Here is a 15,532-nt window from a genome sequence, read left to right as displayed (position 1 = left end):
TAGTCACATGGCTTGGGTTCTTTTGTTGTTGTTGTTGAGATGGAGTTTCACTCTTGTTGCCCAGGCTGGAGTGCAGTGGTGCGATCTCGGCTCACTGCAACCTCCGCCTCCCAGGTTCAAGCAATTATCTTGCCTCAGCCTCCCAAGTAGCTGGGACTACAGGCGCCCACCACCACGCCCGGCTAATTTTTTCTATTTTTAGTAGAGACGGGTTTCACCGTGTTAGCCAGGATGGTCTTAATCTCCTGACCTGGTGATCTGCCTGCCTCGGTCTCCCAAAGTGCTGGGATTACAGGCGTGAGCCACCACACCTGGCCCAGAAAAATGAATTTTAAGAAAGAATACTGTGAGTCCATAGTGATACCAAAACAAACAAGTGTGTTGGAGGAGGGAGAGGAGTTCCTTAAAAAATGTCAAGTAATAAATGTGCTGGGATGACAGCATGTAAAATGTCACCACTTGGGCAATGTTCATCAATGGATGGTAAAGCTACACAAGTTCAAAGCATCCTCTTCTAGATGATGTATTAATATCAGAAGGAAAATGGCCTTCTGAGACCTTGTGGGCACCACGTTAGCTAAGGGATCAACCAGTCACCCATAGGACCACCTGCTGTTATGCCTCCTGGGGAGAAGCAAGAATTCATCAGCCTGAATCCATCACAAGCAAACAGACAAGGCCAGAGTTTGATACATTCTACAAGATACTGGCCTGGACTCTTCAAAAATTCAAAATAATAACACAAAGGGCAGCTATCATAGCTGCTTGGAAGCTCTATGCACATACTGGGGCTTTTCATCTGGGAGGCAGACTGATCAAGTAGTGACCTAGCCATTTTGTTGGGAAATCCCTAAATGTCACTGAAAAATCATCCTACTTAATTAAAGACTTGAGCCACACCGAATATGTTTCTAGAAACGATGCAGACTTTCCGAATGGCTTTCATCACCTTGGGCTTCTCAACCCTCACCTCCCTCCACTGCCCCTGGTTTAAAGGCTCCTAAAGAAGAGACGATCTCCTTGAAAGGACGCATTCATTACAATATAATTTTGGGGATTCATTGGATAATCACAGTGAAGGACCGGAAAGGGGAAATGAAAGGTGACCTCCTCACCGACGTAGGCCCCATTCTTACCATCTATGTTTCTGTCATTCCCTGCCAGGGCTGCTTGCTTGTCTGTCTCAGATTCCGCCTCATTTTCATCTATGTTGTAGTCATCTTCTCCTCTCAGTTTCTGCTGGTTTCTCCCTGTAAAATTAGCACATAAAACATAAGCTACATCATTTCTGTCTTGATGTCACAGGAATATCAGAGCACAGGTGCTGGGGGTTAGCCATACTTGCTCACAATCAGATCTGTCTGCTGCCTCTCTGGAATGGTAGGGACACATGGGCTGGCTTCCAGGACAAGCACATGCATTATGTGTACTCCACTTGGACTTGGAATCTAGAGACAGCATGGCCATAAATACAAGGGTGCATTCCAGGCTGAACATGGAGAAACTAACAACCCAAATCTCAATTTTTTTAAAGAGATAATCAACTCAAGATAAAGAAAGGTGCCACTGTTTTAGGAAGGAATGGGTATCTACAGCTAATGACAACATCTCCTTAGAATGGAGAGAAGAAATGGAGCTGCCACGGGAGAAGGTGTCCCTCAAACTTACAGCATGAGAGCACCCATTACTCTATTCATCCCTGGAGGGGGCAGCAGCCAGAGAAGATGAGGACAAAAGGCTTTCAAGAGACCTACCCAAAGGGTTTAACTTACATATTTTGTATGTGTGTATGCAGGCTGGTAAACAAAACAAAATCTTTTTTTTTTTTTTTTTTTTTGAGATGCAGTCTCTGTTTCCTAGGCTGGAGTGTGGTGGCACAATCTCGGCTCACTGCAACCTCTGCCTCCTGGGTTCAAGCGATTCTCCTACCTCAGCCTCCCGAGTGGCTGGGATTACAGGCACGTACTGCCACGCCCAGCTAATTTTTGTATTTTTAGAAGAGATGGGGTTTCACCATATTGGCCAGGATGGTCTCGAACTCCTGACCTCATGATCCGCCCACCTCGGCCTCCCAAGTGCTGAGATTACAGGCGTGAGCCACCGCGCCCGGCCAAACAAAATCTTTTTTAAAAGTGCACACCTGGAAAAGCAGCTCTAGTCTCTTTCTCTGGCTCACTGCCTGGGGTGGAAACTGCACAGGCCTATGTGTCCAGCGCATTTCTTCAAATGAGGTCACCACACCTGCATCCAGAAGCAGGTGTATCCTGCAGGCACTGTGGCATCTCAGGCCCACCTTTGTTACACTTTGTGACCAGCCGCTGAGGGGTCTGACACTGGAGCGCCACAGGCTGAGCCAGCCAGTGGGATCTCCCCGCCTCACACACCACGAGCATCTTCTTGCTGAGTGAGCACAGAACACAGGGACAGAGCAGGGATACTTAGGGGGAGGCTGACAAAATGCAATTCTGTAACTGCAACTTGGGAGGACACGTTCTTCAGTAAGACACTGAAGTGAAAATTAGATTTAAATGGAATCAAGGTAACTTCTGCAAATAAGTATATTCTCCAACTTCTGTGACTTGGTCCACCCCAGAGTGCAGGTGTCATGTCCTCAGAAGTGTTCCTGGCTCAGGTAGGAAGGACATTTTCCACATCTGAAGGGACTGAAATACATCCCGGAATAGTCGGTTGATCTCCGATTCCTACCTTTTATTTCTTTAAAAAGAAAAAAGTCAACCAAACCAAAAAGGAGTGATTCACATGTCATTTTTTCTCAATGTTCACATATGCATTAACCTTCACCTACCCAATATTCCTTCCTTCAATCATTCATTCACTAGGCACTGATTGTCTAAATGGCACCAGACACTGCACGACAGTGGACATACAAAGATGGGGCATGTGGCTTGCCTGCCAGGAGGGGGCGTCCACTTGATGCTAAGCACCCATCTGCAGGCCACCCACCTGCAAGGTCCCCTCGACTCCCTGCCAATATTGCATATGCTGCTCTTCCTTCCTGCCTCCCTCTTGATAACGAATAAGGAATTGGCAAATTGTGGACTGCTGTTTGGTAAAATTCAGGGTGATCCGTTGGTGCTGGGAAGGAGATGGAGGTGGGCTGGGTGGAAGGGAGTCCACGGCAGCCCCCGAAGCTTCACACCCACCTTCCCTGGCAGCTTCCTGCTCCTCCTCCTGTCCGTCGGGTATGACAAGCTGGTCTCGCTCAGGGCCCTCCATCTCCGGATTTTCCTGGCTCACTGACAGGGCAGCCGGCACCTGTGGGGTCTGGCCCAGTTCTCTGGCTCCCCCGAAGCCTCTTCCGCCCACAGGTCTGTCTTCCACCACCTGCTCCCTGCCTGGCTCCTGCGGCAGCCCCAGCCTGTCCCTCTGAGGCTCCTCCTCATTCACCACCTGGATCTCATTGGTTTCCTCTGTGCACAGAACACAGTTAGCTGTGACCTCGCCAGCATTTGATTTAAAAAAAAAAAAAAAAAAAAAGCAAAACCTCGTGCCACTCAATTCCCAGAGCCTTCCTAAGGAGTGGGGGTGGGGTGGGCTGCACACAGGAGAACCACCAGGTAGCTCCTTTTGTGACCTCAGCCACTGAGACTGCAGGCCTTACTGTGCCTGCAGCTCATCGTGAGAACCGCGACAAAGGGAAAAGTAGCTTACCAAAAAAAAAAAAAAAAAAAAAAAAAAAAAAAAAAAAAAACACACCCAGACTAAATTATCTTGACAAGGTACAAAGGGAAGAGGGTGTCCTGCTGAGTGGCCTGATTGTCGTGTCCGCTGGAGACAAGTACTTGGGAGCCAGGGCAGGCAGGCCCACCAGGGGCTTGCTCATGGACACAGCAGCCTTCTGGTTCCCAGTGTCTGGGGCTCAGCCACCTCCCCCGAGTCCCACAAGCCCACCAATATCCTGCATAAAGGTGCAGCCTGGGACTTTCTCTACACAGCTGCCCAGGAACAAGGCACTTCGTTTACAAGGAGGCGACATCAGAGAAGAAGCTCCAAAGCCCCAATTCCAGGGGCCCAGAGACATCCCTGCTCCTGGCTGCGCCGCTGCTGGGTTCACTGACTGCGTCAGCAGCTCGCTGGGACTACTTCCTCTGACGGGGCTCTGGAGAGCGGGGAACAGGGCAACTGATGAGCTCTGCTTACCTTTCTCAACTTGTCTCTTTGAATCCAAAACCACTTTGGAACTGGGGGCTGGTGTCTGGGACTTGCTGTTACCGGGCAGGTTTTCTTTCCCTTGTGGCACGCCTGCCGCCTGCAGCCTGGGCAGAGGCTCGTTGAGGGCTTGGAGCTGAAACAGAAGCACAGGACAGACGGCCAGGGCAGGGCTCTGTGAGCAGAAGCCATACAAGAATCCCACCAATGCAATGAATCCCACCAATCCCACCACCATATCTTTCTGACCAAGACCCTGAGAAACGCCACAGTCTACTCTGGTCACGCCCTGGTCGTGTGGTGTAAATCAGAAGAGGTTGAGTCAAGGTCTCCCAGAAAGTTCTGTCAATACAGAATAAAACTGGGCAGTGATTCTGCTGAGAGGAAGCATTTACGGAATAATAAAATACCTAGGTGGAAGATCAACAACAAAAAAGAAGACATGAATGACACAATACAGACAGAACAAACATCTGCAGAACCCTCAGCCCAGCAAGAGCAAACACACCTGCTTCTCAGGTACACACGTAATATTTTCCAGGATGGACAAATGGCAGGCCACAAAGCAATCCTCCATACACTTAAATAACTAAAATCACACAAAGTAAATTATCTAATAGAAATGGAATGGATTATAAATCAATAACAGAATGAAACTTATGACATTCGCAAATATTTGGAAATTAAACAACACACTCCTAAATAACCAGTGAGTCCAACAATAAACCACAACACAAATTAGAAAATGCTTGGATAGCCAGGCGCGGTGGCCCATGCCTGTAATCCCAGCACTTTGGGAGGCCAAGGCAGGCGGATCATCAGAGGTCAGAAGTTTGAGACCAGCCTGGCCAACATAGTGAAACCCCATCTCTACTAAAAATACAAAAATTAGCCAGGCGTGGTGACAGGCACCTGTGATTCCAGCTACTTGGGAGGCTGAGGCAGGAAAATCGCTTGAACCCAGGAGGCGGAGGTTGCAATGAGCCGAGATCACGCCATTGCACTCCAGTCTGGGGCGACAGAGCGAGACTGTGTCTCAAAAAAAAAAAAAAAAAAAAAAAAAAAAATGCTTTGACAGAAAACAAAAAACACAGCATACCAAAACTTATGGGAAGCAGCTCCAGCAGTGCTTAGAAGGAATATACAGCTTCAAGCATCTGTATTAGAAGACTTCCAGTTTTCAGTTCCTTATGTGAGAAGCTTAGAAGTCACCACTTAGTCCTAACAGTAAAAAACTAAACAGACTGAAAAGTTACCAGCTCTTCTTGGAACCATAGGAGAGGTGAGGACAGAGTGTAAATCACTGTCCTTAAGCCTGGAGACAGACAGCCCAATACAGCGAGTCCTGGCTCACCAGGACAGGCTGGGGCAGACATCACCGCGGGAAATGGTGTTGGGGTGGGAGAGCCTGACCTGTCATTTATGAACTGTTTGAGGCTCAGTGTGGATGAGTCTGAGAGTTAAAAACCTGCCCCGGCCGGGCGTGGTGGCTCATGCCTGTAATCCTAGTACTTTGGGAGGCTGAGACGGGCTGATCACCTGAGGTCGGGAGTTCAAGACCAGCCTGACCAACACGGAGAAACCCCGTCTCTACTAAAACTACAAAATTAGCCGGGTGTGTTGGTGCATGCCTGTAATCCCAGCTACTTGGGAGGCTGAGGCAGGAGAATTGCTTCAACCCGGGAGGCAGAGGTTGCGGTGAGCCAAGATTGCGCCATTGCACTACAGCCTGGGTGATAAGAGCGAAACTCCAACTCAAAAAGAAAAAGAAAAAAAAAAAAAAAAGAAAAAAACCCGCCCCAGTCATAAGGGACTCCCATACTTATGAGTTTTACCCCTAGGAGCTAAACCAGGCTCTCAGTGAATATCAGAGAAAAGCTGTCAGTGAATATCAGAGAAAAATCGGCTTGTGCTTCCAGCAGTGTGGCGGGAAAAGGAACCATTCTGAAACAGGCCAGAGTGCTCTATTCTCCTTAACCAGGACGGCCCTCACAAGGAGCGCATTACCCAGAGCTCCTGCCGGGATATTATCCGAGCCTAACTGACCTGGGGAAATGAAACACCCAACTCCAGTAAGCTCTAGACTTCCACGTGGGAGAAGGAAGCTACTCAACTCCAGCCCATTCCAGCCACTCTGTCCCACTAGGGTAGGGAGTGGGTACTGAGGAGAAGGATAGGGGACATTCACAGCCAAGGGACTCAGGCTCACTAAAACATGCAGGCTCACTAAAACCCCTCATACTTAAAGCACACTGATTTTTGACAAAGGTGCCAAAACAATTCAGTCTTTCTTTCAACAAGTGATGACAACTGAGACAACTGGATAACCATACACACACAAGAATGAAGCGAGAGCTCTACCTCACGCCATGTGCAAGAATTAAATTAACTGAAAATGAATCACAGGCCTAAACGTAAGGACTAAGAACGATAAAACTCTGAGAAGAAAATGTAACAGTAAATCTTCAAGATCTTGGGTCAGGCAAAGTGTTCCTAGATGTAACACCAAGAACACACGACAAAAGAAAAAATAAATAAAATGGATTTTGTCAAAATTAAGAACTTTTGTGCTTCAACTAAACACCAGCAAGAAAGTGAAAAACCCCACAGAATTGGAAAAAAAAACTTGCAAATCATATATCCATTATCATATATCTTCAGTAAAATAGATTTTAAAAACCCTTACAACTCAAAAATAACTCAATTAAAAAATAAGCAAAGGACCTGAATAGACATTTCTCCAAAGAAGATACACAAATGGCCAATGAAACATGTGAAAAGACGCTCAATATCATCAGGGATATCATAGTTATTAGGGAAATGCAAACCCAAACAACAATGAGCTGCCACTCCACACCTGCTAGGAAGGGTATCATGAAAAAGGTAGTATCAAAAGTTGGCAAGGATGTGAAGAAACTGGAGCCCTCATAAACTACTGGTGGCAGCTGAAAATGGTATGGCCACTTTGGAAGAAGTCTGGGAGTTTCTCAATAGGTTAAATATAGATTACCATATAACCCAGCAGTTCCACTCCTAGGTATTACCCAAGAGAAATGAAAACATATGACCACACAAAAGCTTCATGTTCATACAGCATTATTCATAATAGCCAAAACATAGAAACACTCCAAATGCCCATCAACTGATGATGAATAAACCACATGTGGTCTATCCACAGGATGGATTAATCAGCCATTAAAGGGAATGCAGTGCAGACACATGCTGCAACCCCGATGAGCCCTGAAGCATTCATACTCAAAGACGCCAGACAGGCCGGGCGCGGTGGCTCACGCCTGTAATCCCAGCACTTTGGGAGGCCAAGGTGGGCGGATCACTTGAGGTCAGGCGTTCAAGACCAGCCTTGCCAACATGATGAAACCCCGTCTCTACTAAAAATACAAATATTAGCCAGGCATGGTGGTGGGTGCCTGTAATCCCAGTTACTTGGGAGGCTGAGGCAGGAGAATCGCTTGAACCTGGGAGGCAGAGGCTGCATGAGCTGAGATTGCACCACTGCACTCCAGCCTGGGCAATAGAGCAAGATGCCCGCTCAAAAAAAAAAAAAAAAAAAAAAAGCCAGACACAAAAGGCCACACATACATGATTCTATTGACAGGAAATTGTCCAGATGAGGCAAATCAAGAGACACAAAGTACATTAGCAGTTAGCTGTCTAGGGCTGTGGGGACTGAAGCGAGAACTAAGGGATACAGGGTTTCTTTTGTGCCAATAAAAATGTTCTGAAATTGACTGTGGTCATGGCTACATAACTTTGTGAATATACCGAGAACCCATGAATTGTAAATTTTCTATGGGTGAATCATAGGCAATGCAAATTATATCTTAATAAAGCTGCTATATTTTTTAAAAACCAACCAAAGATCACCCAGAAGGCTTCAAGCAGCAGCTTCGTGGGCTGTGCTCTGCACAGGAGGCGGAATGACAGAATGAGACATGGAGTCGGCCAGACCTGAGGTCTTGATGGGCTCTACCACTGACCAGGTGGTGTGACACTGGCCATAGAACTTAACCCCTCCCATGGGCCTGGGGTCCTCAAATCAGGAAAACAGCATCTCTCTCCCAGGCTGGCTGCGAGCTTTAAATATGATAATTCCTATAAAGCCCTGAGTTTGGGAAGTGGGGCTGGAGGCCAGCACCCTTGGTTAGGGTCCAGTCATCTCAGGACCAGGTTCTGCTCTGTTGTATCTCAGGGAGCCAAGCCCGCAAGGGAGGGCAGAGTCTAGAGAAAGCCAGGTGGCACATAAAAGAAACAAAATGCCTGAAGATAGGGGTACCTTCTAGAAATTCTTGGCAAAAATTCCCCAGTTACCTGCTGTCTCTGGTCGTTGTTTTCACTCAGGTCTCTGGAAGCTACGGCTTCATTCCCCTTTCTGGTGACCTCTTCTATTCGCTCCTCGCACTGTTCCTTCACCTCCTTCATCTGATTGATGCACTGGCTCCTTTGGTGAAGGAAAGCAAAGGAAGGGCCTGATGTCTATGGCTGTGTCTTTGATGGATGGTGACATCTACTTCCATAAGAGACACAGACCCTCTTCCTGCTTCAGGCACTTCATCTGAAGAGGGCACTTACGACGTGGCAACACATGTGTGTGTTCAACAATTAAATGACCAAAAGAAACACACTAAAAATCATCATCCCATTGTTCTAAAACATTGAACTTTACTGATTAGGAAAAAAATTTTTTTTAACATACAATCTGTAGAATAATAAAAAATATATGTATTGGTTTTTGTCCCTGGCTACTGGCATAGAGCTCTTAAAAGCCTTGGAGGTTCCTGAGGGGGTATCTGGCTATTCACAACAAGACCCTCTGGACCATACTTGAGTTTACACTAATAAGGGGGTCTTAGAGGTGGGGAAGGATGGGCGTCAGATAGTTTCAGGACAGAGGCTGACTGCCAGAAGAACTAGCCACATGACTGGAAAGTTGGAACTTTCAGCTCCACCTCCTCCGGGGAGGGGAGAAGGACTGGAGATTGAGTTCAACCCTGTGGCCAATGGTTTAATCAATCATGCTTATATAAAACACTCAGACAAACTCCAGACCACAAGGCTTGGGGAGCTTTCTGGCTGGGGAGCATAACGATGCACTGGATGGGGGCGGATGACTCCACGGGGCAGCCGTTCCTGTCTCCCCCATGGTGCCAGCCCTCGCCTTAGGACTCCACCACTGGGCTGTTCTGTAAAAGTCAATACAGCTTTCCTGAATTCCGTGACGGTCATTCTGGCAAATTATCAAACCTGAGGGGGTGGCGGGTAACCCTAAAGCTGTAGCCAGCCAGGCAGAAGTGAGGGTGGCTAGGGGACACGTCAGACTTATGGCTGGCATCTGAGGTGGGAGCAGTAGTATGGGAGGGAGCCCCTTAACCTAGGGAGTCTGTGTTAAGTGGGTAGTATCAAAACTTGAACTGGGGCCGGGCGCAGTGGCTCATGCCTGTAATCCCAGCACTTTGGGAGGCCGAGGTGGGTGGATCACGAGGTCAGGAGATGGAGACCATCCTGGCTAACACGGTGAAACCCTGTCTCTACTAAAAACACAAAAAATTGGCTGGGCGTGGTGGCGGGCGCCTATAGTCCCAGCTACTCGGGAGGCTGAGGCAGGAGAATGGCGTGAACCCGGAAGGTGGAGCTTGCAGTGAGCCGAGATTGCGCCACTGCACTCCAGCCTGGGCAACAGAGCGAGACTCCGCCTCAAAACAAAACAAAACAAAACTTGAACTGGAGGACACTCGGTTGAATTGCTATTGCATTGCATCAGCTTTCTGCCTGGATTTATTTTAAGAGTATTTTGACAAGTGCCAGAGCTATGAAGTAATTAAGAGAATTACCCACTCGTCTTGCAAATAAGAATACTAAGGGGTGACGTGGTTGTCTGGCATGGACCAGGGTCAGAGGGAGGCGGAAACTGAGGCCAGACTCCAGGGCTCCTTGCTATTGTGCCCTCTCCACCACACAGCTCACCTCTTCTGAGTTGCAGGCATTTCAGAGCCAAATGTGAGTGAGTACTACATCAACCTCTGACTCTTGGAATATACCCTTCAGTTCAAAGCACCACTGGGTCACAATGTACCACACACAGAGAAGGGAACCAGGTGCTGTGGAAATAATGCAGTGCAGAGTTCCTGACCTTGAACAGCTGACAGATCAGATGAAAATTTCATTTAAATACAATTCTCACAAATATACAAGCCACAGGTGGTAGATTAGTGCACAGGAGCTGAAACATAGCGAACAAAAAGCTGTCTGTATACTGTAGAACTAAATGAGCAGGTCATTTGTTATCCCTGAACCTTTAAACCTGCAAAAGGGAAGTACCGATTGCAACTGCTCCCAGCCCTGCTAAAATCAAGTACAAAGAGCCTTTATCTCGCAGCCTTGCAGATGAACTGTGGCTTTCCATGTTCCAACTTGAGAGCCAGGAACCGAACTACCTCCATCCTCAATTTTGAGACAAAGGTCATGCAGATTGTAAGTGTTTCTTCCTGAGGACTCAGGTTGGCTTTTTCTTACGTGTAAGTGGCAAATATTCCAGCACTAACTGGAGCTAAATTGGAGAGGAATATACGATGTGGCCACTAGTGATTATTCTAACTGGTGCAATTGATGGCCAGAGTACCACTGATGGAATGTGTTCAGTACAAGGATCTATCAGGGCAGGTGATTGCATCACCCAGGGCACCGACCATCACTGTATTACTTTATATTCCAGTATCAACATTGGAAATTGTCTCCTCATAGCAGGGAGATGAGATGGTGAGTGGTTCATCTCATGTGCTGACTCCAGGTGCTTCAGGGAGAAAGAACGCAAGGCTATTTTCGGATGGAGTGCAGTGATTGCTTAGTGATGCCTGCCACAGGTGTAGGAGAGTAAAAAGTGGGATGTGTGCTGACTGATTCAAACGGAAAGAACACTAAGAACACTACCTTGTACATCAGGAAACCTGGCCTTTCCATCAGCTTGTGTTCTCAGCACTGCCTTCTACAGAAGGATTAGACCAGACAGGATGTTTTAAGGGAGGGCGTGCAGATATGTTTCAGAGGCCCATATAATTTGCACAAATTGCACACTTTAGGCAGGTGTCCATTTATAAGTTTGCTAACAAAGTGTTCATACTTTTTATCAGATTCTCTAAAAGGGCCTAAAATCTAAAGAAAGTTAAGAATAACTAGATCTTTTTTGCTTCCAACACTCCATGAACATTATCCCTGGGAAGCACCGCATATCTGGTACAGGGGCTTGGGCACAAGTAGTGAAATAGACACAGTCAGCCAGAAAGAGCTTTCAATCTAGTTATCAACCTGCCAGGAGCAAAAGGAGTGCATCCTACATGCGTCTCCAGCCCAGCTCAGAGGTGTCCACCCATCGCCTCGGCCCAAGCTCTCCTACATGGGGAGCAGAGATTCCTTCCCTGTCACTGGGCCCTGACTGATTTCCAGCTAGGTCAAAACCTTCTCGGTCAACATTTATCAAGTGAGGCCATTTATGGCTTTTTGTGTTTCAATCTATACGAGGGAAATATTTGCATTAAGGTTTCTTTAAGGATGAATAATAAGACTGAGGTACTTCATTTCTGTCTAAATGCAATTCTTTAATTATCAGCCTAACTCAAGGTTTCTCAACTTTAGCACTGTGTATGTTTTAGGCCAGATAAAACGTGACTGTGGGAAGCTGTCTTGTGGATTACAGGATGTTTAGCAGTGTCCCTGACCTCTACCCACTAGATGCCAGTAGCAGCCTCCTTGTAAGCCGTGACAGACAAAAATGTCTCCAAACATTGCCAAAGGCCTACTGGAGACAAGACTGCCCCCACATGAGAACCACAGGCATAGCTGAATAAAGGTTCCGCACACGAGTGACAATCACATTTCCCTTCTATTGACTGGCTGCTCATGTCCTCTACAGAGACATGTACTTGGGGCTTCATGTTTTTAGTTGTATGTGGTTATAAAGTTAGTAGGAAGATATTACGGCAGGTGGACAATGTTTTGGAGGAACACGGAAATGCCCAAGAACGCAATGCATGTGAGGCAACTGATTCTCCCAGGTTGCTGGTGACCACGCAGATGGCTCAAATCCTTTCAGAATGCAATTTGACAATTCACACCCAGCAACAAGCTAAACTACAGATGAGCCTAGAAGGAAATAATCCAAAATAGCAATTTTTAACAGACAATTAGGAGCTGTATGGATGTTTTAAATATAATGCAAGTAATATAATTTTTTAAATTTAAAAATTTAAAAATAAGAGGCTGGCCAGGCACAGTAGCTCACATCTGTAATCCCAGCACTTTGAGAGGCGAAGACAAGCGGATCACTTGAAGGCAGGTGTTCGAGACCAGCCTGGCCAACACGGTGAAACCCCATCTCTACTAAAATACAAAAATTAACCAGGTGTGGTGGCACGTGCCTGTAATCCCAGCTACTCAGGAGGCTGAGGCAGAAGAATCACTTGAACCAGGGAGGCAGGGGTTGCAGTGAGCTGAGATTGCACCACTGCACTCTAGCCTGGGAAACAAGAGCGGTGAAACTCCATCTCAAAAAAAAAAAAAAAAAAAAAAAAAAAGAGGCTATAGCTAATGTGTTGTCATTATTTAGGAGACAAATTATGGCAATAGATATTTTTATCCTTAAAATCCCTTTTATCATTGCATGTCTACCTAATTTTACTTTTATAAATAAAATTTTTGTGGCCGGGTACAGTAACTCATGCATGTAATCCCAGCACTTTGGGAGGCTGAGGCAGGCAGATCATGAGGTCAGGAGTTTGAGACCAGCCCGACCAATGACAAGGTTTTAGTAGAAACCCTGGGCGTGGTGGCAGGCATCTGTAGTCCCAGCTACTCAGGAGGCTGAGGCTGGAGAACTGCTTGAACCCAGGAGGCAGAGGTTGCAGTGAGCCGAGATCGCACCACTGCGCTCCAGTCTGGGTGACAGAGCGAGACTCTGTTTCAAAAAATAAGATAAAATAAAATGTTTGTGACTAAGAATATGGCCAGGCACAGTGGCCCACACCTGTAATCCCAGCACTTTGGGAGGCCAAGACAGGTGGATCACCTGAGGTCAGGCGTTCAAGAACAGCCTGGCTGACATGGTGAAACTCCATCTCGACTAAAAAAATACAAACATTAGCTGGGTGTGGTGGTGGGCACCTGTAGTCCCAGCTACTCAGGAGGCTGAGGCATGAGAACTGCTTGAACCTGGGAGGTGGAGGTTGCAGTGAGCCGAGATCGTGCCACTGCACTCCAGCCTGGGGGACAGCGAGAGTCCGTCTCAAAAAAAAAAAAAAAAAGGTATATCTATACACACACACACACACACACACACACACACGTACATAACACAAGTAAAAACATGATTAAAATTTTTTGATGATGACTGCAATTAAGTAAACATTCATGTGAACTTGGGCATGGACTGGAGAGAGTTAAGTCAAAGGGAAAAGGACACTCATGAGGGCTGGGCCGTGGGTGGTTGGTTCTCTCTGAATCCCAAACTTCCCACACGTTAGCTATACTGTTTTTATGAGGAAAAAAAGTGGAAAAAATAAACACAACTTTATCCTCTGGCTTGCAAACTGGTTTTTACTATCTTCCCACAGGGCTTAGCTCACTTTTTAATAGTTTAATATTGCTTGGTTTTGATTATCAAAGTATTCCATTCTCACTGTAAAAATTGGGAAAAATCACTGAAAAGTCTAAAGAAAACAAAATGTCCACAATGTGATCGCCAGGCAATAAACTATTACTATATCAATATTTTGCCAAAATGTCTTTTAGTCAATGAATTTGATTTAGCTCACGCGTGAGCACCTACGAAACACATTTTTAAAGCTTTATGTTGTTGACTTAACCAGTACACCCGTGCCTTACAGAGTTTTAAGTTACATTTTAAGGCGTGCTGAGAAATTCATTTCCTGCTGAGAGTTGGCCTCCTTGTGCATTTGTGTAGGACATGAATCCTAGAGGGGCCCGTGCCTTTCTCAGAGTCCTGCATGGAGCAGAAGGTGCATGCTCTATCAGAGGTTATGTCTCAGCTTAACCCCCCGCCTCCCAGGTGGCATGCACCCTGCACTGTGGCATGCGCTCTGAGGTGCACTTACAGGTCGTAGGAGAACTTCCTCTCCAGGTTGGTCTGGTTCTTCTGAAACTGGAGGACATCCTGCTGCAGCCTGCCATAATTCCTCTGCAGGGTTTTTAACTGGTCTACACCAAGGGGACAAGAATTGCACAGGTCACCGGCACAGCTGTCATGCCATTCAGCCAAAATATGACAGAGGCAGACTCACACATCAGACCATAAAGGGCAAGGACAGACTGGGATAAAGGAGAGGAGAGAGAAAAAGCTGAAAACACAGCCCCTCCCCAGAGTCACTACATCCCAGCTGTGGAGAATGCTCTGGAAGAGCAGCAAGTCGAAAGAACCTGCGTCTTGATCCTTTCCCAAATGTCTCTCTTAAATCTCCTTTTTGGCCGCTAGCCTTTAACGTATATTGGAAGCTTCTATGTGCCTCTTTTGTAGACATCATAAGCCCCGAGCTGTCCCCAAAGGTCACACATACCACCCTGCCCTCATCCCTGGCTGACTCATCCTTTCATCTGAAAAACACTGAGTTTTGATGTTTGGTCAGATAAGCAGCCACTCCTGCCGGACACCCTGCCCTTGGCCACCAGGCTACCTGCCAGCATCCTCCCTCATCATTTATTCACAGCCAAGCCACTCTCCAAGGCCCTGTGCCCATTTAATCACCCAACACTCTCATCAGGGAAAGAACGGCTTTCTTTAAGGAAATTAATCAGCCCCATCCCTGCTGCCCTGATGACTTGGCTCATTAAAGAGCCCCAGTGGACAAAGGGCCAAGCTGGGGCAGAGGGGAAGGCAGCCACCAGGGGGATACCAGAGTGGGCAGCAGCAGCAGCAGCCAGGTCCAGACACAGCCGGGACAGACAGGCCAGGACAGATGCCGGCATCCCCAAGGTGGGCCCTCACAACACTAGACCTACAATAGTCTCAGGTGGAAAATAAAGTGAAATAAAATGGAAGCGTTCCGTGAATTACGATACACACAACACGGACTCATCCCAAAAGCACGCACGTGACACCCTCAAGAGACAAAGCTGTGGCAAAGAGAACAGCTGGGTGGGTGCTGGGCCTAGACAGGGGACTGGTGACTTCACAGGGCATGGGTGGGGGGTCCTGGAGCGGCGGGCAGCTGTCATGTTGACTGCAGTGGTGATCCATGAGACTATTTGTCAGGGCTTATCCAACTGTACCCACAAGGGGTAAATGTTCTTGTATATAAATGATACTTTAATATGCCGAACTGAACACACCCCACAATCC

At 47.0% G+C, this 15,532-nt stretch overlaps 2 protein-coding genes across 3 annotated transcripts in view; one reads left to right on the top strand and one right to left on the bottom strand.

Annotated features, from left to right (window-relative positions):
- Positions 1–15,532, bottom strand: part of GOLM1 (golgi membrane protein 1) — a 73,242-nt gene that overhangs the window by 5,993 nt on the left and 51,717 nt on the right. For both annotated transcript variants that reach the window (XM_004087027.3, XM_003267494.4), the window contains exons 5-9: positions 14,292–14,394; positions 8,500–8,629; positions 4,162–4,306; positions 3,165–3,431; positions 1,137–1,250 (exon numbers count right to left, since the gene is read on the bottom strand). In XM_004087027.3, coding sequence (XP_004087075.2) covers positions 1,137–1,250; positions 3,165–3,431; positions 4,162–4,306; positions 8,500–8,629; positions 14,292–14,394 — 759 coding nt within the window. The remainder of the gene's footprint in view (positions 1–1,136; positions 1,251–3,164; positions 3,432–4,161; positions 4,307–8,499; positions 8,630–14,291; positions 14,395–15,532) is intronic.
- NAA35 (N(alpha)-acetyltransferase 35, NatC auxiliary subunit) overlaps positions 1–15,532 on the top strand; it is a 116,300-nt gene that overhangs the window by 96,115 nt on the left and 4,653 nt on the right. The gene's annotated exons all lie outside the window — the stretch shown is intronic.

This window comes from Nomascus leucogenys, chromosome 1a (assembly GCF_006542625.1).
Source record: "Nomascus leucogenys isolate Asia chromosome 1a, Asia_NLE_v1, whole genome shotgun sequence".
Taxonomy (NCBI): Eukaryota; Metazoa; Chordata; class Mammalia; order Primates; family Hylobatidae; genus Nomascus; species Nomascus leucogenys.
This window is presented reverse-complemented; position numbering and strand designations above follow the sequence as displayed.